General features: G+C 40.2%; 2 protein-coding genes across 4 annotated transcripts in view; one reads left to right on the top strand and one right to left on the bottom strand.

Annotated features, from left to right (window-relative positions):
• The window catches only part of pou2f1b (POU class 2 homeobox 1b), a gene marked incomplete at its 5' end in the record, with an annotated part of 26,400 nt that extends 9,549 nt beyond the window's left edge, over positions 1-16,851 (top strand). The window contains 11 exons of one of the 2 annotated variants that reach the window (XM_079662459.1): positions 648-821; positions 2,993-3,113; positions 3,228-3,319; positions 3,503-3,676; positions 4,999-5,140; positions 5,742-5,896; positions 6,180-6,359; positions 6,526-6,640; positions 7,269-7,563; positions 8,638-8,738; positions 10,527-16,851. In XM_079662459.1, the coding sequence (XP_079518585.1) occupies positions 648-821; positions 2,993-3,113; positions 3,228-3,319; positions 3,503-3,676; positions 4,999-5,140; positions 5,742-5,896; positions 6,180-6,359; positions 6,526-6,640; positions 7,269-7,563; positions 8,638-8,738; positions 10,527-10,771 (1,794 nt within the window). In that variant the 3' untranslated portion in view covers positions 10,772-16,851. The remainder of the gene's footprint in view (positions 1-647; positions 822-2,992; positions 3,114-3,227; positions 3,320-3,502; positions 3,677-4,998; positions 5,141-5,741; positions 5,897-6,179; positions 6,360-6,525; positions 6,641-7,268; positions 7,564-8,637; positions 8,739-10,526) is intronic. The other variant, XM_079662458.1, reaches the window with a different exon arrangement.
• Positions 16,852-22,144, bottom strand: LOC307027231 (uncharacterized protein). 2 transcript variants are annotated; one of them, XM_079662461.1, is made up of 7 exons: positions 21,889-22,144; positions 18,724-18,818; positions 18,275-18,307; positions 18,126-18,149; positions 17,972-18,037; positions 17,853-17,882; positions 16,852-17,629 (listed from the first exon to the last, which is right to left on the bottom strand). In XM_079662461.1, exons 1-7 carry the CDS (start codon positions 21,947-21,949, stop codon positions 17,561-17,563), a joined length of 378 nt encoding a protein of 125 aa, XP_079518587.1. In that variant the 5' UTR covers positions 21,950-22,144; the 3' UTR covers positions 16,852-17,560. The 2 variants fall into 2 exon arrangements, with proteins under 2 accessions (XP_079518587.1, XP_079518586.1); XM_079662460.1 differs by having other exon boundaries at positions 18,126-18,152; positions 21,889-22,141.
• Positions 22,145-22,316: the final 172 nt, after the last annotated feature.

Here is a 22,316-nt window from a genome sequence, read left to right as displayed (position 1 = left end):
ATCTAACGAAGGCAGTCCTTTCCAACATGTGAAGTGGCATGACGTGTCACACATCTTAAGCAGCACACGTCTTTGTAGTGTCCGGCTGTGTAGAGCTGCACAATATGAGTAAAATATGCAATAAAGTCGTTGAATATTGATATGAGAATTACACCCAAAACAAATTACACAGTTGTGAAAATGTACTTTGTTCAGCTTTTTAGCTGCTTCTACCGTACTGCTAAAATATCCTTCATTCAAAATTATTTAAAATCTTCTTTTATTAACACAAAAGTCACTAATAAAAAAGAATGGCAGTTACGTTTCTATAAAAAAAACCTAAGTGCAATATCACAGTATCTCACAATCTGTTAATTGTGCAAGTTAATAAAATATATATATATATATATATAGTGCCGTCCTACTGTTGTGCTGCCATAGCAATCCTTTCATTAAAATTCCCTTTTTATGGGTATCACAACCAAAACTCAAGTATTGTGACAACACTAACTCAAAAGATCTCTATAACAGAAGATAAAACTGATTTGCCTAAACGCTACTTTCTCTACTTCCTCTATCTCTCTGTTACCCCTCTCTCTGCCCTCTATGGTCCCTCTCTCTCCCTCTCCCTGCCCTCCATGGTCCCTCTCTCTCTCCCTGTCCCTCAGTTGACCCTGACCCCGGCGCAGCAGCAGATGTTGATCCAGCAGGCTCAGGCTCAGCTCCTGGCCGCCGCCATGCAGCAGTCGGCCAACCAGCAGAACAGCACCACCGGGGCCAGCATCTCGGCGCAGGCAGCCACGCCCATTACCCAGCTGTCCCAGCCTATCCAGATCGCCTCTGTAAGTCACTATCACACGTGTTTCTGCAAATATATCACAGAGTTCTTACGGTCATTAAAAACCTGGAAAAGTCATGGAAATACAAAATGCTAATTCCAGGCCCTGGAAAAGTTATGGAAAACAATATTTTTCCCAAAGTTTTGGAAAAGTCATGGAAATGTAACTAAAGTTGCATCAAATATAATTTATATTTTATCTAATCGCCAAAATAGTAATACTATAATGATAATACATACTGTATCGTAATGAAACGTAAAATGGCATTTAACTGCTGGTGTGAGATTTGAGTTGCTTTAGTCTGTAGAAGCTAGTCAGCCTGCTATTTGATTTGTTTTACCTTATTTTCCTGTTCCATGTTAAAATAAAAATGTTTCAGTGCTACTGCTGAGAAAGAGTAATTTTTTTTGGTCATGGAAAATTAGGTAACGGTCTTGGCGAAGTCATTGAAAATCATTGGTGGAAAAAATTGATGGACTTAACTTCCTGTTTGAGAACTTGTCCCGAAATGTTTTGAATGAAGCTGACTTATTTATAGATGTACATTCTCTGGAAATTGCTTATCCTGAACTTTGGGCTGTTGTTGCTCAGGGGGTTAATGATCATCTACCAATTAGACGGTTAGTGGTTTGACCCCCAAGCCCCTCGACCAAAGGTCATTGGGCAAGATATTTAACCCCAAATTGCTCCAGTACTTGATTGGTCATTTATTTGGTTTATATAGGATTGACAGAGATTGATTTAAGTATGTACGTTTCTTTGGATTCAGCTAAATAACATTTCAAAGATTCAAAGGTTTTTATTGTCATATGCACAAAGCTACAGTGTAGAAATGGCGAAGAAGATCTTACGACCGGAGCTCAAAGCAACGTACAGTTGCAAGACAAAGTATGTGAACCCTTTGGAATCACCTGGATTTCTGCATAAGTTGGTCATAAAATGGAGGAAGCCACTGCTGTCCAGAAAAAACATTGCTGCACGTTTTGAAGTTTGCAAAAGAGCACCTGGATGTTCCACAGCACTACTGGCTAAATATTCTGTGGACAGATGAAACCAAAGTTGAGTTGTTTGGAAGGAACACACAACGCTATGTGTGGAGAAAAAAAGGCACAGCACACCAACATCAAAACCTCATCCCAACTGTGAAGTCTGGTGGAGGGAGCATCATGGTTTGGGGCTGCTTTGCTGCCTCAGGGCCTGGACAGATTGCCATCATCGAGGGAAAAATGAATTCTCAAGTTTATCAAGACATTCTGCTGGAGAACTTAAGGCCATCTGTCCACCAAGTGAAGCTCAGCAGAAGATGGGTGATGCAACAGGACAACGACCCAAAGCACAGAAGTAAATCAACAACAGAATGGCTTCAACAGAAGAAAATAGGCCTTCTGGAGCGGCCCAGTCAGAGGCCTGACCTCAACCCAATTGAGATGCTGTGGCATGACCTCAAGAGAGCGATTCACACCAGACATCCCAAGAATATTGCTGAACTGAAACAGTTTTGTAAAGAGGAATGGTCAAACTCCTCCTGACCGTTGTGCAGGTCTGATATGCAACTATAGGAAACGTTTGGTTGAGGTTATTGCTGCCAAAGGAGGGTCAACCACTTATTCAATCCAAGGGTTCACATACTTTTTCCACCCTGCACTGTGAATGTTTACATGGTGTGTTCAATAAAAACATATAATTGTTTGTGTGGTTTTAGCTTAAGCAGACTGTGTTTGTCTATTGTTGGGACTTAGATGAAGATCAGAACACATTTTATGACCAATTTATGCAGAAATCCAGGAAGTTCCAAAGGGTTCACACACTTTTTCTTGCAACTGTATATAATAAAATACAAAATAAAAAGTAGTGCAAAAAGTCTATATACATGTAAATAGAATATGAAATAAAATTATGTAAATTAAGACAAAAATTAAATACGGTTTATTGCGTGGATAACTATTTATATAAATAACTATAATAAAGTATTAATTTGTATTCAACATGGGTTGGTATATCTAAATGATTGGCATAAATAATATACCCTGCTCTTTAGTATGAAATTCGAATATTGTAATTGATGGCCATAGTCCAACTTAAGATATGTTGGAACATCTATCTGCAAAGCATAAACTGTTATAAATAGCTTATTTATCTGAGTTTTCTGATCATTAGTTTGTGTTTTCTGCCAGCAGCTGCAGCCGCAGAATCTCAGCATGCCGCAGTTTGTCCTGCTGCAGCCCGGCCACCCGATTGCCACGCAGCTGCAGCCCACGCAGTTCATCATCTCACAGACACCGCATACCCAACAGGGTGAGGAAACACACTCACATGCAGAATTAAGAAAGGAGGCAAATCCAATATTTGATTGTTACGGAAGAATATTTCAATGCATGTATCTCAACTCTCACGTGTTTCACGCTGTAGGCCTAATGCAAGCCCAGAGTCTTCTAAATCAACTACCTCAAAGCCAAGCTAACCTCCTGACGACTCAACCAAGCATCACCCTCACAACTCAGGTTCGTAATGAGGCAAGAAAACTCTGAAATATGTGGATCTGCTTTATTCCAGCTGTTTGAATCAAATCTAACTACGAAGCAAACTTTTATAGATTAGCTAGGTGTCATTTTGTAATACTTTCTCCCCTTTGCTGACTTTGCGTTAATAACAAATACATTTTTATATTTTGCTTATTTCTTCAGCCGGCCACTCCAACCCGCACAACTGCAGCCACACCGATCCTGTCCCTGCCCCACAGTCAGACCACCCCCAAACGGCTGGACACCCCGACTCTGGAGGAGCCCAGCGATCTGGAGGAACTGGAACAGTTTGCCAAGACCTTCAAACAGAGGCGCATCAAACTGGGCTTCACGCAGGTGAGTGTCATGTTCTGTGTATTTCTCACAGCTTCAGTGATAGTATGATTTTCAGTTGAACCTCCTCCCTCCGTTAATCGGTTGGAGGAGAAAGTGAAGGAAGAAATAAAAAACTTTTAAAAAAGTAACAGGAACAACAGTGTTCTCACATAGCACAGTCATTTAATATATTGTGTCATTCAAGTTGAGTTAAGGCTTAGTTATGAATTCTATTTCTAGATTTAATTATCTGATTTAAAACAGAATGTTCCCCCTTGTCCATTTGGTTTAAGTTCACCGTGACATTTCCTGCACATGGGGGGACAACATTACTACATGCTAGGCTAGTTAATGTTATTAGTGTTCCACCTAGGAGCTAATGAAGGAGTCACACCAACGCGGTCCCCGTTCTAGCTCCGTGCTAGAGCTTTTCTGGTTCGGAACCGGTTCTTCTTTTCAGCCCCCGCTTTGTTCACACCGCCCAGAGCCCGACTGGTGCTGCCACGGCTGCGTCACGACGTCACCGTTTACGTCGCTGATTTTCTCCCCAACGGCGTTACGACGCTCACTACTACAACAACAATGGTGTTAGCATAGCAACCGAAGCTAAACTGACTTTCTTGACTACTCGTTTTCTACAGGCACATTTTACCAGCGTATTTTTCATTATGATTCTACTTGTGATAGTCGGACATGGCAACCTGTGCAGCCCATGTATTGATTCCATACGATAGCTGCAAAACGTCTGCCTCTCTCCACAATGATCAATAACAGTGAACGATGGTCAAAGTAAGGCACAAATAAACAGAATCACACGAAGCCTGGTTAGTGTTGCCTGACTTTAGAAAGTGTGTTTCTTTTTTATAAGTGTGTGGTTGCCTTCTAGTCACTTTGCTAAGCGCTACTGCTTGTTACAACCTTTATTTACAATCTCGCCCCCCTCCGACGTAAGCGTGACTTCTGCGGTTCTTGTTTTTAGACCGAAAACATTTTGGTGCTTACACTCATCGCGTCCAATTCGCGCACGTTCCGTGTTGTCCTGTGGCAGGCACCGCCGGTGTCGGGGAAACGATCAGCAATACTCCGAAAAGAATCCCACCAGGCTCCTTTGCCCCTCCAACAGAGGGATCTCCTTGTCCTTTTTCCTTTCCGTCATTTCAAGCGATAAAAACTCGATCTTCTCTCGAATTAGGTTTTTTTTTTTTTTTTTTCCTGAAAGCAAGACGCCCACCTGGCGGAAACGCTGATTATAATAATATTATAATTTGTCTATTGGTCAAAAGTATTGGGATTCTGGCACCCTCTTGTTTCATGTTTTCCTCTTTCTCTCTCCTCTCTGCCAGGGGGATGTTGGCCTGGCCATGGGGAAGCTGTACGGAAACGACTTCAGCCAAACTACCATTTCTCGCTTTGAGGCCTTGAACCTGAGCTTTAAGAACATGTGCAAACTCAAGCCATTGTTGGAGAAGTGGCTCAACGATGCAGGTTTGTCCCTGAACCCTCCTGAATCCCTCACACAGAAGCACTTGTCGTATCAGCTTTAAAATCAGCTGTGGTCTAGAGAGAATAATCAGTTAGGTAACAAACGTACAGCAACACAATATTCGTATTAAAAGCAATAAGGACCTTTATACTTGCAAGTATGAAGTCTCCTCCAAAGAGCACGTACTGTTCTGAGTGGAACAGGCTCTCTTTATAAGAGGACATCACAAAGCAGATTTACATTACAACAACATTCGGGGAGGCCAGCTGATACCCCCTCTGGCACTTTATGCAAAACCATCACACCCTACAAGACAGTGGGATATACAGATACCCCTCAGACACAGTATGCAAACCCTCACCCCCTAAACACGTCTGTTGACCACACATACATTCAAGGTTCACTCCCAGAGAGATGACCTAATCAGAGAAACTAAGGTTAGCAATGTTAACACATTTGATTTCACAATTTCCTTAACACACTAGTCCTCATCGCTCTGCATACTCTTTGTCTCCCTGACATGTCGGGCGCAGGGCAGAGTGCGTTGTGTATCTCTCCAGGGCCTTGTCTTTACCTCTCTTCCTGTCTTTTGTGTCGGTGCTGTTTGTGCAGAGAACCTGTCATCGGACCAGTCCCTGTCCAGCCCCAACGCGCTGGGCTCCCCGGGGATGGGCATCGAGGGGCTCAACCGCAGACGGAAGAAGAGGACTAGCATCGAGACCAACATCCGAGTGGCCTTAGAAAATAGCTTTCTGGAGGTTAGAAACTCACACTAGAGCTTATTGAAGTATGTGTTTAGTGTTGTCTACACACACACACACACACACACACACACACACACACACACACACACACACACACACACACACACACACACACACACACACACGACGACCAACATAACCAACTAAGAACATTTTTCTTAAGCTGACCTATATTTGCCCATTTAGTGGGAACTCGTTTTTGTGAATGTCATCTTGATCAGGTTTTCGAGACTCCTCAGTGCTCACATGGCTTCTCTGGCTTTTTGCCCTCTTCTAGCAGAACCAAAAACCTACCTCTGAAGAGATCACCATGATCGCCGACCAGCTCAACATGGAGAAAGAGGTGATCCGGGTCTGGTTCTGCAACCGCCGGCAGAAGGAGAAGAGGATCAACCCCCCCAGCAGCGGCATGGGAGGAGGCGCCACTAAATCCCTCTTTACCCCCAGTAGCCCCATGGTAATGACGAACACCAGAGTCTATTAACTGTTCCTGGATCCGATCATTTACACACATTTGTTCACTGGATTAAACTACAATTCAAAACGATTCATCTCATCCGTTTTAGCTGTTGTTTGTTGACACTCTGAACTAATGTACGTCTCTCTGTTATTCTGTTTCTCAGGTGGCCAGCACAGCAAGCCTTGTGAACAGTCCCTCTATTAACACATCCACCACTCTGACTGTAAACCCAATGATGCCTCTCACCAGCACCAGCGTCGCCAATTTGTCTTTCACAGGTGTGTACGGGGTCACCATGTGTGTTTGCCTTATTGAGAATGTGCACCTAACAAACGATCAGTAATGTTGCTAGGTAAACAACCTGTGTCTCAAATGCATTGAAATCCAAAAGGACTCAGTAGAGTCAATATAAACGCCTCTACACGACTTTACATGTATTCACTTTCTGCACACGTATCTCACCTAAGAAGAGATCCAGAAGCAGAAGAGTAAGAAAAAATACATGAAATACAATTTTACGCCATTTAATTGGTACAGTATCTTATATACATTTGTGTGATAGACTCACATTTAAAATATTAGGTTCGAGGTTTTATTTTGCAAAAAGATATCTTAATATATATTTATTACAGAATGATACTATAAATACCAATTATAAGTTACTCCTAAAAACACATTTCTTTATCATGTTAGATTTTTGTGAAAAAGGTTTTTACGCCATTTTTATGAATTTTTCATGAATATTTTTAGATATTATGAATATAACTATATTTATAATCATATGACACCAAACACCAGTTAAACTCTCAGATGACTTCCAGTTGTTCCCGGGGAATCACCGTACACAGGAACACCTGCCTCATCACCGCACTATAATATCATTGAATGTTGTTTTCTTCCTCAAAGGCACGAACACGGCATCAGTCATCTCCACTGCACCTATATTTACTACAGCCTGCTCTCCATCTTTGAGCCCGTCGCCAACGACTATTCACTCTATGAAAGCAGAGAGCAAGGGCCACACCATCATCCAGGCCCCCACATCCATCGCCTCTCTGGGGGGGGGTCAGCTGATGGTGTCGGCCTCCAGTCTCTCGGCCGCGCTGCAGCAGGCTCAGTTACCCAGCAGCTTCGCCGCCATGGCTGCTGCCGCCGCGGGGCTCAACCCGGGACTCATGGCCTCCTCTCAGTTCGCTTCTGGGTTAGTACAGGTTCTGTTCAAATATTCATGTTAGAAAAATATCACTCACGGCTTGAGCTTCAATAATCAGAATACATGTATTTATTATCCTTGCAAGAATGGAAGTAGTCATCACATACAGAGCATTTGGTACAACTAGTTCCTGAACAGTGTCCCGCGCTGATATACAAGAGAGGGAGTTACAGTCACAAGATGCAGGAATACCGGTTCAAAGCAGTATTCTATGTTTAGTTTAGATTAGCTGAGGCCCACGTCAGAAATGATCATGCTTGTCATATGTCTATCTCCATAGAGGCTGGATCATCATGTTAATCACATAGCTATCATATGCCTCAAACATTCCTGATGCTCTTCTAGGTAATCATTCATCCTGTCATGTTCACAATACTGAGTTTTTTTCTCAAAATGTTGGCTTTTTTCTGGAAATCCTGACTTTTTCTCAAAATTCTGGAGAAATAATTTTTTTTTTTCTCAATCTCAACATTCTGACTTTCTCAAGAAATCTCAAAATTCTGACTTTCTCAAAAAAACCTCAAAATTCTGACTTTTTCTAAAAATTCTGATTTTTCTTTTTGCAAAATCTTGACTTTTTTCAAAACATCTCAAAATTCAGACTTTTCTCAAAATTCTGACTTTTCTCAAAACATCTCAAAATTCTGACTTTCTCTCAAAATTCTGACTTTCTCTCAAAATCTCAAACCTGTTCTCTTTCTCAAAATGTTGACTTTTTTCTAAAAATCTCAAAATTCTGACTTTTTTCTCAAAACCTAAAAATTCAATGTTTACTTCAGATTAGCTCCACGTCAGAAATGATCATGCTTGTCATATGTCTCTCTCCATAGAGGCTGAATCATCATGTTAATCACATAGCTATCATATGCCTCAAACAGTCCTGATGCTCTTCTAGGTAATCATTCATCCTGTCATGTACACAGCTACGTAGGACCTTTTGTTATCATGTGTACTCTGATATTAGAAGAGTATATTCAGTATTTTCCCAACACTTAATGCAATGATTATCCCTCTGTGGAGCTTCAGGGGTCTTATCTCTCCGTGTCATTTATCCTTTTCCAGCGGGGCCCTGCTCAGTCTGACTTCTGGAGGCCTTGGCGGTGCGCTGAATCCAGCCCTCATGAGCAACAGCACCTTGGCTACCATCCAAGGTGTTTATCAATGTATGCATATTTAATTATTCCTTTGCACATATTTACATACTTGTCATACTATACACATACAGCACAGTCCCAGATCATGGTATGTATGGAGCTACAACTCCAGAAGGAAAACATTACTAGGGTTGGGTCGTTTTGTCTTTATAGAGACAGAAGAATACTCTTTAGTACACGCATATTATTTTAACTGCTAAAAGCTGATTGCCACTTACTGATATCCTGCATTGTCCTTGGTAGCATGACGGATTCAAAGATAGTCTCCCACAAAAATAGGCAATAAAAGCCAGTTATAAATATACTAAACATGACTAATTAGGAACCAGATGAATGAATGAACCCATTAAATTAAATAGCCAGTGTGATTTTAAAGAACAAAAAGAACATATTCATAGCATTTATAAAGGAAAATAATTAAGAAATTAAAATTCACCATGGGTTTATGAAGATATCCCATTGTTTGTATAATTAAAGCAAAATGTAATGAGGCCCACAATGCATTTGCATATTAATAGCTAAATTAATCAGGCCACGCCCATGAGGTTAATCGTGCTGAGAGAAAATTACTTCTGTGAAAAAAAGTGGGTTTATTTTTAATTGAGTTTGAACCCAACACAGTATGTTCGTTTAACCAGGAACATGTGCATTAAACAAAGAAAGTAATAGTCCTCAATGCAGAAACATCCCAATATCTGAAAAGCTGGAAACATTCAATATTTTTACATTTCAAATGACTCAAACGTTGAATTAACTCACTTATCTTTTTAGCTAAACCATATATTGTCGCAATAACCTCCAACAATCACTCCAACATTGTCCACATCAGCCAAGCCATTGTTTAACTGTTGACTGGACGTGCTAAATAATGCAACTTGTGCCAAATGTGCAAACTGCCCAACATGCAAGTTAGCATCCTGCAGTTTCTATGTGCTGGGGACCCTTACTATACATTTCTAACATAAAATGTGGGGGTACTCAACATTTCCAGGTTCACAACAGGAAATGTAATAGTCCTCAATGCAGAAACATCCCAATATCTGAAAAGCTGGAAACATTCAATATTTTTACATGTCAAATAACCTAAAAAATTGTCCCCATCAGCCAAGCCATTGTTTAACTGTTGACTGCATGTGCTAATTAATACAACTTATGCCAAATGTGCAAATTTCCCAACATGCAAGTTAGCATCCGGCAGTTTCTACGTGCTGGGGACCCTTACTATACATTTCTAACATAAAACTTGGGGGTACTCAACATTTCGGGGTTCACAACCAAATGTGCAAAATGCCCGACATGCAGAATAGAATAGATGAATAGAATTGGGAGGGATGAAACCCTCTGTAATGGTCACACATGCAGAGCACACAGTGACAGGTGTCCTCTGCATTTAACCCATCCTAGTAGCAGGAGTCTAGTATACTAGGAGCAGTGGGCAGCTATTGTACAGCGCCCGGGGAGCAATGGGAGTGAGGGGGGAAGGGGGGTGTCCGGTGCCTTGCTCAAGGGCACCACGGCAGGGCAGGAGGTGAACTGGGACCTCTCCAAGTAGCAGTCCACACTCCATGTTTTAGGTCTGTTCAGGGACTTGAACCGGCGACCCTACAGCTCCCAGTCCAAGCCCCTACTCTGACTGAGCCACTGCCGGCAGCTTCTATGTGCTGAGGACCCTTACTATACATTTCTAACATAAAACAACAGGACTCTATGTATTTCAAATAGACTACAATGTGACTGACCCCCCCCGCCCCCCCTTTGCTCTCTCTCTAAACCCTCCCCCCCCCCGTCTCCCCTCAGCTCTGGCCTCCAGTCAGATCCCCATCACGTCTCTGGACGGCAGCAACCTTCTGTTCGCCAACACGTCTGGCGGCACACCGCTCTTCCTGAACCCCCAGAACCTGTCGCTGCTCACCAGTAACCCCGTCAGCCTGATGCCGGGGGTGGGGGGGCTGCAGCTGACCTCCGACGCCCACCTTCAAGCCTCCGCGGCTGCTGTGCCTGTGCAAAACTCCACCATCACCGCTGCCTCCAAGGCTCAGTGAAGCCCGGCTGCATACCGTCTGTTTCTCTGGTCAGGGCGTCTGAGATCAGCGCTCCACTAACCAACCCCACATTCTTTCCATTGTATCTATCATTATTTAATCCTTTTGCTGCCACCAAAAAGAAAACAACCCCGAGTGAGGTTGAGGTTGACTTTTTACATTTTTGTTTCTTTTTTGATTCTTGGATGTTTTTTTTCCAACAAACATTCGCTGTTGTTGGCCTGCCGCTCATCATGAACCTTGACAAAGTGACCGGGAGGATGAAATATCCCCGGCACGATCAAGCTGTTCACGTTGTGTGTGTGTGTACGTGTGTGTGTGTGTGTGTGTGTGAGTGTGTGTGTGTGTGTGTGTGTGTGTGTGTGTGTGTGTGTGTGTATATATATAAATATATATCCTCCTATTTCCAGGTCAGAATTTCTCTGAAACACTTCTAACCAAAAACGTTTTTGTTTTTTCTCTTTTAACATTCAAACTGATTTACTACTAATATTCATCATCACTAACGGGGCTTTGTGTGTCACCCCACCTTTTAATGATCTCTTTTGAGTTGTTTTGGACAGGCCTTGACGCAAATCATATCAAAGTTATATTGTAGAGATTTTCTTTTCCCTTTCTTTTCTGTATTTTTTAACATTTTCAGAACTTTGTAAGTCTAATATTAAGTTAACTATCAATTTTTAATCGTGGTTATAAGGCTTTAAAAACAAGTAATAAGTGGCCGATATAAAGGTTATCATTGCTTTAAGGATCAGAGGGACAAGACGTGTCTCTCTGAGTCTCTCTTTCTGGAAACACTGAGTTTTACATTTAGCTGCGGAGCGAAGTAGCCCCAAAGCTTTTTGTGAAATCACCGTCTCGGTGCGGATTACAGACACTGATAGAAAATGACTGAAAGCTTTCGAAAGAGCTGCGGACATGCAGTCCCGTGTCTGATTTAAGGGTGATTTGTTTTGGATGGTGGTCTATTGGAAAACTGTACATTACGTTTGGATTCAGAGGTAGGAAATAGACGTCTGCATGTGTTGTCTACAGAGAGTTCAGTTCCTGCATGATCCACGCGGCTCTGCGGCTGACTGCTCTGTCGTTGGGAGATTAGTCGGGGCATGGGCATCATACCAAATGTATGCTGGCATTGGCTAGATGGGGTTGTTGTGTTTTTGTTTTATTTTAATTTTCTTAATAGTAGTACCGTCGTATCTACTTGTGCACAGTATCTGTACCAAAAAACTGGATTGATGAGCTGCAGTCTGCCCGTTTGGGGAGGAATGAAATTCTGTCTTTCTCTGTCTGCAGTCACTCGACTGGCTTCGTACTTTAAGATATACCAAAAATATTTGTTAAAATAATTGCTGTGTGTACTCGGTGTAGCTTAGTCTAGTCGATATATTTATGAGTACAGAATTTCTCTTCATTGTCAACAGAATATAGAAATGCAATATTTTGATGATCATTTTCCAAAGATGACCTTTTTTTTAATTTGACAAAGTGTCTCATCGCTCAACTTAAAAAATTGGCAGCACAAACTGACCAAAAACAGAGGGATTGGCGGGATGGGGCACAAGAAAATGTTCGTTTTTATTAATTTTGAATGGTTTTTTTTATCACCGGGGCCTCGCCCCTAACGCCTGATCCTGGTTATCCTTCAGCCATTTGATGGCTTAGCTCTCCTTTATCTTTATTGGCCATTTTGGTAGCAGTTTTGGACTTTTCTGAAGCAAAGTGGAAAGGTTCTGTTTTTTGGTTTTGTACTAATATTCAGCCATAAAACAACAGCTTGAACCAAAGTGGTTTTCCTCAGTAGTTGCCCTACTCTTCACACTGCTGACAAATGATTTCCCTCTCTGCCTCGGTTAACACCGGATAGTCCTTATTTGGTTCTGCTAGATAAGGATCACAGAAACCAAGCTTTAACAACTTGCTGCTGGAGCTGAGCTGGTTCGAGGCCTGCATGCTCTCCTATAGCTTTATGAATACACCCTGTGAGACCAGGCCTGCCCTCTGGAGGGCTCACTTTTATGTAAATGCTGAGAAATCAGATCATCAGTAACACACCACACTCCCTCTCAGCATCGCCATTTTTGAACCAGCACGCTATGAAACGATATGCTGCTCCCTAAATCTGTCTGCGGACTAGTTTTAAAACCTGCCAAATTATCTTGCTCAACACAGTGTTGGGCTGAGTACTGTTATGTGCTACACATTCAACTGAACCCCACATCAAAAAGTAGCATTGTTCTACAAAATGAGTTACCACAGCGTTGTTAGATCGCTGAGGTTGTAGGCAGTGAAGTTTGTCCATGTTTTCCCTCTTGTGTACTTCTTTTCTTTTGAATTACTTTGACTGAATATACCTCAGCAGCACTTAACATAAGGTTCACCTTTAGACATTTCTGTGTGTAGAACAGTGTAGAATGTATAAGTACCGTCTGGCTCGCCATTCAAAGTTTATACTGATGAACCAAACATAGGAACCATACATGGAACGGACAACCTACTACTGCTATTTTCTAGTACTACTATTTATGGGGTATTTCCAGGTTTGAATATTATTTTGAGATCCTTCTTGCCAAAGGACAAGCCTTTCTCTTCGCAGCTGGGCGGGTGTCTGGCTGCTCACGTCGCTGGTTCCCCGTCTTCGAGGACTCGGTCCTGTTTCCGTGCTGTTTGTAGTTACTAAAGAGTTGAACATGTGCTAGCAAGATGAACCAGTTGCCATCGGCACCATAGGATGTTACTGAAATATTTATCTGAGGAAAGAATTAGAGAAACAATCTTTTCTTAATTCTATACATATAAATATATATATAAACACGTGTAAGATATTCATATTTTATATTTGAACCAGTATGTTATCAAGACTGAATGTAGTGTTTATCAAACTCCCCTAAATCCTCCTTTTTTTTATTATTGCAAAAATAACGATTTTTCTTTTTTTTAACTGACAAGACCAAAAAATAAGAAATCTGAGATCACGCCTCTTGTGTTTGCTCGGACACTCCTGACTCTGAAGCATCGGATCTTAATCTTTTAATAGTTTTTGTTTGAGTCACGTGGGCTTGATATGTTGTGCTGTCTTTAACAATCATTTGATTTTTTTACTTTATGCCTTTTAATTGTTTTGTATAGTGTGAGGGCAAGATCACTGGCTTTCTTAGTTTGACAAAGAAGATTAACATTATCATTTATGCCTTATTGTTACGTAGAAGACATGAGCATTGTAGCATTTTGGTGTGTGTCTGTGTCTGTGTGTGTGTATGTGTGTGTGTGTGAGAGAGAGAGAGAGAGAGAGAGCGTGAGAGCTTTAGCTTTAGCTCACCAGGTGCACCGTTTTCACTGAAACAAAGCGGTGCACTCTGGGCATTTTGGAGAGTGGGATGATTATGTTGCGACCTTTGCTTTTAGATGTGACTCAGACAGGTTGAAGATACCTGTGAGAAAAGCTTTACTAATAATTCCTGTGTGTGTGTGTGTGTGTGTGTGTGTGTGTGTGTGTGTGTGTGTGTGTGTGTGTGTGTGTGTGTGTGTGTGTGTGTGTGTGTGTGTGTGTGTGTGTGTGTGTGTGTGTGTGTGTGTGTGTGTGTGTGTGTGTGTGTGTGTGTGTGTGTGTGTGTGTGTGTGTGTGTGTGTGTGTGTGTGTGTGTGTGTGTGTGTGTGTGTGTGTGTGTGTCTTTTTAAAGAGAGAATAGCGAGTACAGTCTGCAAACCATTTTGGTGCATTTGATCCATCTTCCAGTGGGTTTTTGAGGGTGAGACATAAGAGTACTTTTTTTTGTTGGTCCATACCGGGGTCTTTACCGATATCTAAAGCCTAAAAGCGAGGCAGTTACAGAAAAGAAACTACAGTTTGGGGTCATTGTGTGAGTGTTTTATCTATTAATGATCTTATCTACTGTCAACTAAAGTTTCTTCTTGCCACTGGCTCTGCTTTGATGCTCTAGTCTCATAACGTGATCTCCAGATTTTCGAGTTGCTCTTGTGGATCAGCCGTGCATCAAGTTGTAGTTTGTTGAACCCACCACACTGGTTTGCTGGTTTTTATCGTTGACAAAGGAAGTGTGGAGCACCAGTTAAGGCAAAACGAGCTGTTGTATACCTCATTTCTAACTCAAGACTGAGTGAAACCTGCTTTAATCTACTTAAGAAATATAAAATATTATAAAAAATCACAAAAAAAGAAGAAAATACAGAGACTGTCGGTGGAGAAGCCCGTTTACACTGTACTTGAAGGGCTGTGGAAAGTAACACCACAAGGGGGAGACACAAATACATACCTGTACTCATGAATGTCTGCTGTTTTTTCTTTCTCACAATTTGGTGTTTTTGATGCCGCACACTGATGTCTTTTTCAGCCTTTTATGGAATTGGCTTGTTTGTAACTTGAGATTTATTTTAGCGTATTATATTCCTTTGAAAAGTTACTTTGAATAGACGACCCCCTCCACATTTGAACACTTTAAGTTTGACAATCCTGTTTTCTATTTAATTTTTGATTTCCTCTCTGACTAAGTGCAGGTATGTACGTGTCTCCCCACATGACCCGCTCTCCTGTGGTACCAACAATAACCAAAGACTTCTAACTTGATTGTAAACGAAACGACGCCCGTCCCTCGGCCCATCCCCGCCTCACTGCTCAGATCAAATCCCGGCTGCACGCTCTCACCCGAGTCCTCGATTCATTTGCTTTTTTACTGCATGCGAATGTGTACCCGCTCCGAAAAAACACTCTGCGGTTTCAGTGCCTGTGGGCGGGGATCGGAGGTGGGACGGGGGGGGGGGTCGAAAAGGGGGCCGAACGGGCTTCTCCCACCGACACAATCTGGTGGTAACTGGGTGATGTTTGTTAATACACACTGACTGAGGGTTAATCCTGTGCACACTGTACATGCTCAGGACTGTATGTTTGTTGTTATGTTTCCCTGTCCACTCTCTCTTTCTCTCTCTCTCTCTCTCTCTCTCTCTCTCTGCTCTTCCTGCCTCTGTCTCTTCCTCATCACACTGTATAGTCCCAGGACATTTTACCCTGTTGTCTCCAGGAATCCACATCCTAAACTCACTGCTGTGTCCCCTCCTCCCTCCTCTTCTGCTCCCTCCTTTGCCATCGTCTCTTCACTACAGACTCTGATCCGCTGTGACACTATGCATCATGGTCCTGTCTCTCTGCATGGACTGTGTCCCAGTGACACTTTGTTTAAGGCTTTACTCCGAGTGAGGTTTGAAGGACCTCACAAGCGCTATCCCAAAGCAAAAATCCAAATATGTAACTTTTGACAAATGCAGATACCAAAGATATCTCTCTGTCCTCCTGTGTCTTTCTCTGTCCTCCTCTCCCTTCCGCCCTGCAGCATGTGTATTAAGAGACAAACCCAGCACTGGCTTTAGTCCTAGCCTCAGTGATTCCAAAGCTTAGATGTATATTTTGGTATATTTCTGAGAAAATCTTGCGTGAAAAGTTTCTCGTTTGTTTGTCGTAATCTCTTTTTTTTCTGTCACAGCATGGAACTAATTGCAGAACTGTCTTACTCTTGGTAGGTTAAAGATATAGTATTTTTGTATGTTTTTTTGGGTGTGTTATGTGAGTGTGACCATGGCTTTCAACAAGATAGGAAAAATGAGAAAACCAAAAAAAAAAAATGCCAACCATGTACATAGTATGTTTGTGTATCTCAACTGCATTGTGTAAAACATTTACTAGTCGCGTTGGAAAGCTTGGGCTCATCTAAAGGAATGTGTCCCTGATTTATTTCCCTGTTTCTTACTCTGCCGTCTGATAATACTTGTCGTTTCAGGACTCTAATTTAAGGAGTCCTGATTTCCATCTTGGACAAAAACTCTGTGAGAGACTGCTCTGATTTGACTACAAGGAAAAAAACAACTAAAAATACTGCCGTAAAGTACGGCGTAGAACTGAAAGGTTGTGTAGGAGTTTTAAGTATGTGAATCAGGATACATAGTAGATTTTGATGCATTTATCTGCTGTATTTTTGTTTGTTTTGTTTTTATACACATATAAAAATAATCTTTTACTGTAAATGTACAGTTCTCTTTTGTTGTAAACATCATTAAACCATTTTCAAGTGTTTTGATGTGCTTTGTCTTTTATTGGCATTTAGTTACAGCTTGATATTCAGAAGCACCAATTCTAAGCCATGCAGGCTTTTTTTCATTTTGTGCCCAATAACTTCTAAAGTTAAACAAGCGACAGAATGTATGACCCTATCAGCTTCTGCTATACTTTGTGTAGCACTAATGAATTGTATCATGCTAACACGCTAAAAACACCTGCCACTGTGATGGCTTCAATTACATAAAGGGCTTGTTTACATCCCTATCCGCTTCTGCTTTAGCTTACATTGCGTTTAGCATTATGTTAGCATGCTAAAGTACTATGCAAATAAGGTTAAATAAAAGACTTCTTGGAATCCCTAACCGCTTCTGCTATACGTGATAAGCATTCATTTTTGTTAGCATGCTAACACCCTAAATAATCTAGCAATAAGGTCTAAAGTTATATTAGATTAGATTTGTATTATACCTATCAGCTTCTAGTATAGCTTCTAGTATACTTTATGTTGAATACGTATAAATGATAGCATGCTATCAGGCTAGGCTACAAGCAGAAAATAGTAGGCTAAGTATAAATGCTACACAATAACACAATCATCCTTTTTGAGAAGCTTCATGTAAATAACTGTTTTGCATTTCTTTCTCGATGTATCACTTAAACAATCATTGATCATCAAAATAGTCGATGTACGTTTTGATCGATTAATGATAGTTGTTTCAGATCTAGGATTCGAGGGGAGATGAGGCCACCGGAGACTCGTAGGGATCTTCATCCGGCGCACCTTGGGTCGACTGTAGAGGAGAGAGACAGAGTTTAACATCTGTATTCATCATCATTATTATATTATTATTATAATTATTTGACCAGTTTATTTTGTAAATATTTGTTAACATTTGTAAAAGGAAACCATTTGCCTTGCATGTTTCTTGTTATTCTGACTACATCCTAGAGAGTTTATTATGTTTGACAAATGTTATGACTGAAGAGACCATGTGAGTGAGTTAAGCTTCTTACCTCAGATTTATTTTTCTTGGCAGCTTTTTTCTAGAAAAGATCAAATACAACACAGCGATTGACAGTTTAGGATCGAGCAGAGACAGAAAAGTGACCTTCAAAAGTCTGCTGTTGCTTACTTTCTTCCCTAGTTTTGATGATTGGAGCACATCGTAAGGATCTGTATCCTTTGCTCTGTCAAGCTCCTGCAGGAGAAACGTGTAAATAAATGTGTTAAAGCTGAGCAGTGAGTTTAAACCTCATCTGTTCATCCAGTGTGAGAGCTCGTCTTACCTGGTAAATGCAATCCTTATCTCCCTTCTTAGTCGGTGAGAAATACACAAGAAAGTTAGATAGTCATCAAACAAAAACACTCATACTCACATCAATATACTTTATATCAACCAATTATTAATAAATAAAAGGAAAACATGGCGACTTACAGGCTCTTCATCAGTCAGAGATAAGGTGGCAAACTACACAGAGAAAAAAAACAGCATTTTATCAAATTAAAACATCCAATAAGAAGTCTGCAACCTTATGACTATTTCAAGTAATTGATTAATCACTATTAACTCCCATCACAAGTTACAAATGTTTATTTATTTAGCAAAAAATGACAATTATTTATTGTGATAAATTGTTGCTTGTCCTTATGAAACCCTTATAAATGCTTAAGTGGTGTTTCAGGCTGTTGGGTAGACAAGACGACATGAAAGAAAATGTGTATACAAGATTAATACAAAAATCCAAGAAAGACATAAAAGATTAAATGATAAAGAAAATAAAGTATTGGCAGAATTTTAAATGAATAATAAGTTACTATAACATTTATTAGGTAGTTTTTCCGACAAGTTATTAATATCTTGCTGGTATTAATAACTTATCTCACCTTTTCCTTGAAGAAGAGCCCGGTGGCAATGATGCAGTAAAGGGTCAGAAACGCATCCAGGAAGTAGCAGATGTGAGGGTGAGTGAAGAACGTCTCTACAGGACAAACACAAGAGAAAAACATCGTGAATAATTCAACTTACACACATTTCTGAGGGATTTCAACACATCATTTTTATGTGCGTCCCTCCACTTAAGACATTTTATAACCAGAGGGGAAATTGAAATGATTTATAGGCATTACTTTATGTGAACAGTAAATAAGTATTCTTGTGTATTTCTTTGTTATAAGTGTATTGGAGAACCCTATTTGGGTGTTTTGATACATTTGTGTTTACATTATTTGGTACCCCACATTTACAAAGGTCTGCCACTGGACATGCTTTATATATTTCTTTAATATATATCATTATGATATAATTACTTTAAAAACATGAGTAAAATGATGTGTTTACTTCTCCTCTGACTTCAGAAAAGTACGACACATGGTCTTAACGTGTGTGTGTGTGTGTGTGTGTGTGTGTGTGTGTGTGTGTGTGTGTGTGTGTGTGTGTGTGTGTGTGTGTGTGTGTGTGTGGGTGGGTGGGTGGGTGGGTGTGTGTGCGTGTGTTAGATGGCATACAAGATATCCACTTAGCAACATGGGATGGAAAACAGCCCCATAGTGAAGCAGTTCATGATTGAGTAAGACCCCTGAAACAGGAAGTAATGCACTACATATATGTGGTATGGTAGATTAGCACTTCCTGTCAGAGTGACGGCTGTTAGAGGCCCGTTTATCTCGCTCTGCGGTCGGAACAGAAGCCCTAACGTGAGAGCACCACTCCAGTAGTGGAGATTAAATGAAGCTATCACCAAATCTTGATCTATATTTACTTGAAGTTGTCACATGTCTTACTTTTAGATTATTTTTTAGCTGTAGACAGGAAAAGTTTGTAATAACTGTTGCTGGGTGGGTGGGATAAGCATTTCTGAGAATTTCGACAATTGCCGTCAATGACCTGCACCTCGCAGTTTGTTTTCATTTGTTTTCTTTCGTTTACAATATACTTGCATAATGTTTTAACGCATTTATTGTGAGATCGTTTTGTTACCAACCTGAGAAAAGTAATCAAATAAAACTGTATATAAAAACATTTGTAAAATGATAGGAACACATAGAATAAAAAAACAAGCCAAACCCAAATAAAAAAAATATAACAAGAGAGGTTATTTCTTTATACAGGTGCGGGGATAGCGAAGATGCTTCATTAACACACACATTAATTATACGAAGATATCTCACATATGCAATTTATTAATAAAGGGCTTATTATTACATGATTGTGTTTGTTATAAAATTCATAAAACTTCCCTTAGGGGTAGAAATATTATAGCATGTGTGCTTTAAAACATTTGTTCTAATTGATACCGTCCTCTAACATCTGTTTGTTAAAAAAATGATAACACATCTTACAGCCGGTAAGCTTGGTTGAACACACACATTATACAAATAGACATGTTCTTTCATTTAGTTTGGTAACTTTAAAACCAGTAATAGTAGTAACCAGAAAACAGGTATTTTGAGTTTGACCATTGGTTAGCATTTGACAGTTTGGGAAATACATGTACACGCTCTTCTAACAGAAATGTGCAGATTGAATACAAGCTTGATCTCTGTTTATTCAATAAGAAGCTACAACCAGATGCCAGTCACTTTAGGATCAATCTGCTCATCTAACTCAACAAGAAGGTCATTGTATTTTCAAAATATCAAACTAGTCCTTTAACTTCTCAATTGAAGTTCAAACCAAACATTGTTTATTTTATTTTAAATTCGACTAGAAATCCTCAAGTAAAGAAAATAGTGTGAGGTTGAATTTTGATTAGTGTGTGTAAAATACTTCTAAAATACTTCCAGTCGATTAAATAATGATGTAGTCTTGGCTATGAATATTTAATCACTTACTGCTAACATCGTTAATATACAGTAATTGAAGGCAAAAAAGAAGGAGATTGCTTTCAGGATTTAAAGATGTTATTTCATGTAAAAATGTGCTGCATTTGGTCATTTTTGAAGCTCTCACTTCACACATGTTCTTAAACACTTCATAGCGCTTGTTTCACACATATCCTGGTGAATATAGTAAACATGGACGATGCATTTCTTTGTGTTTAGAAACAAATCATCAGCGAGTACGAATGGAAAAATTAGGCAATCATGGCTTTCAGGAAGTCACAAGGTCACATATATGCAGTGTTCAAATAAACCTATAAATATCTCTATGGCAGCTTCCTTCAACACATTGTAAAGTGTGCTTTACTTCAGAGGGAGTTTTAATGCCGTGGAAAACTAAATTCAACTTTGCTGTTTTCCCACTCAGTATATTCTGATGGGAGATTATTTATTCATGCTTTCCTGTTAATCCCTTCATCACGATGTATCGAATGAAATACATGACAGGACTTGAAAGTGTTTTTTGATCATTAAGAAAATATTTTTTCACAACCCTCCTACAACATGAAAGGGAGAGCCTGGGAAACGCCAAATGCACAGAAAACTTCTCAAGTTCAGGAAAGATAGGCAGCGCGTTATTGTGTAATTTTATGGGATGAACTATATAAAGACACATATTTAAATATCACTAGACTAACATGTATCTCTAAAACGCGTTTCATGAGCGTCTGAGAGATATAATGTCAGCAAAGAGCCTCTAAAAACAAAAGGAAAAAACATGTTTATTATCAGATGAGTTGGCCTCATTGATAAACAGCAAGATTATATTCACAATCTGTTTGTTTCCAATATAAGGAACTGTTCTCATAACATTGAATGGAAAATGTTTCTCTCATTATCTTACCATGTAAGAAAACCTCAAACGGCTCTACTTTTTTCCACAAGATGATGCTGTGTGGAAAAATATCTTCTATCATCTGTGACTCTTTTGCAACACATATATCAGATATTTTCGTATCTCTCTGTCTTCATCTATCCGAGCAGAGAAGGCCCGTGTTACGGAAGATATCAGGACATAATTCAAAATGCATACAAGTTTGGTTTAAAATGAGTCTCTTAACACTTACTGGCTGTTTTCAAATGCCGGCTGGGTGTTTTATTTCCTCTATCACATATACAAACATTTGACCCCAACTCATATGTAAAAAGTTTTGTATTTGAGGAACTTACCCGCAGAGCAGACAGGCAGCAGACCAAACAGCAGAAATACACCTGACCTCAGGGCGTCCATGACTCTTTCTGCACAAACTGAAGCTTGTCTTTGTGTCTTTCTGTCCTGGTTGTGTCGGATTGCCTCACTCTTAATGTTTTCGTTTTGAGAGGAAGTGGCTGAACTGACTACCTGCCAATGGACTGAGTCGTTTGCTGTGTGAACTTCAAAGAACAACCTCCAACACCCACTTTGAAGTCACACTGACAGACAGTCACGTTCACTGTTTCCTTCTCTAAAACCTCAATAAATGTGTCCCTCCAGCTTCACTAATGAGTTCCTCTTTCTCTTTATTCATCTTGGATTATATGTACAATCAATTCTCCTTTACTTGAATAAACCCTGCTATTTCCCTGTTTAAAGTCGCAATGTTAAAGATTTGGCATGT

This window comes from Notothenia rossii (assembly GCF_949606895.1).
Source record: "Notothenia rossii genome assembly, chromosome: 2".
In the NCBI taxonomy this organism is placed as follows: Eukaryota; Metazoa; Chordata; class Actinopteri; order Perciformes; family Nototheniidae; genus Notothenia; species Notothenia rossii.
Note: the sequence above shows the minus strand (reverse complement) of the source record. Positions and strands in the feature narration are given on the sequence as shown.

Coding starts and splice junctions, on each gene's coding strand:
- LOC307027231 (XM_079662460.1), bottom strand. CDS start 21,949: ATGGACGCCCTGAGGTCAGGTGTATTTCTGCTGTTTGGTCTGCTGCCT. Junction 18,038..18,125: donor ATAAGGATTGCATTTACCAG/GTAAGACGAGCT, acceptor TTTCTCCTGCAG/GAGCTTGACAGAGCAAAGGA. Junction 17,630..17,852: donor CCAAGAAAAATAAATCTGAG/GTAAGAAGCTTA, acceptor TCTCCTCTACAG/TCGACCCAAGGTGCGCCGGA.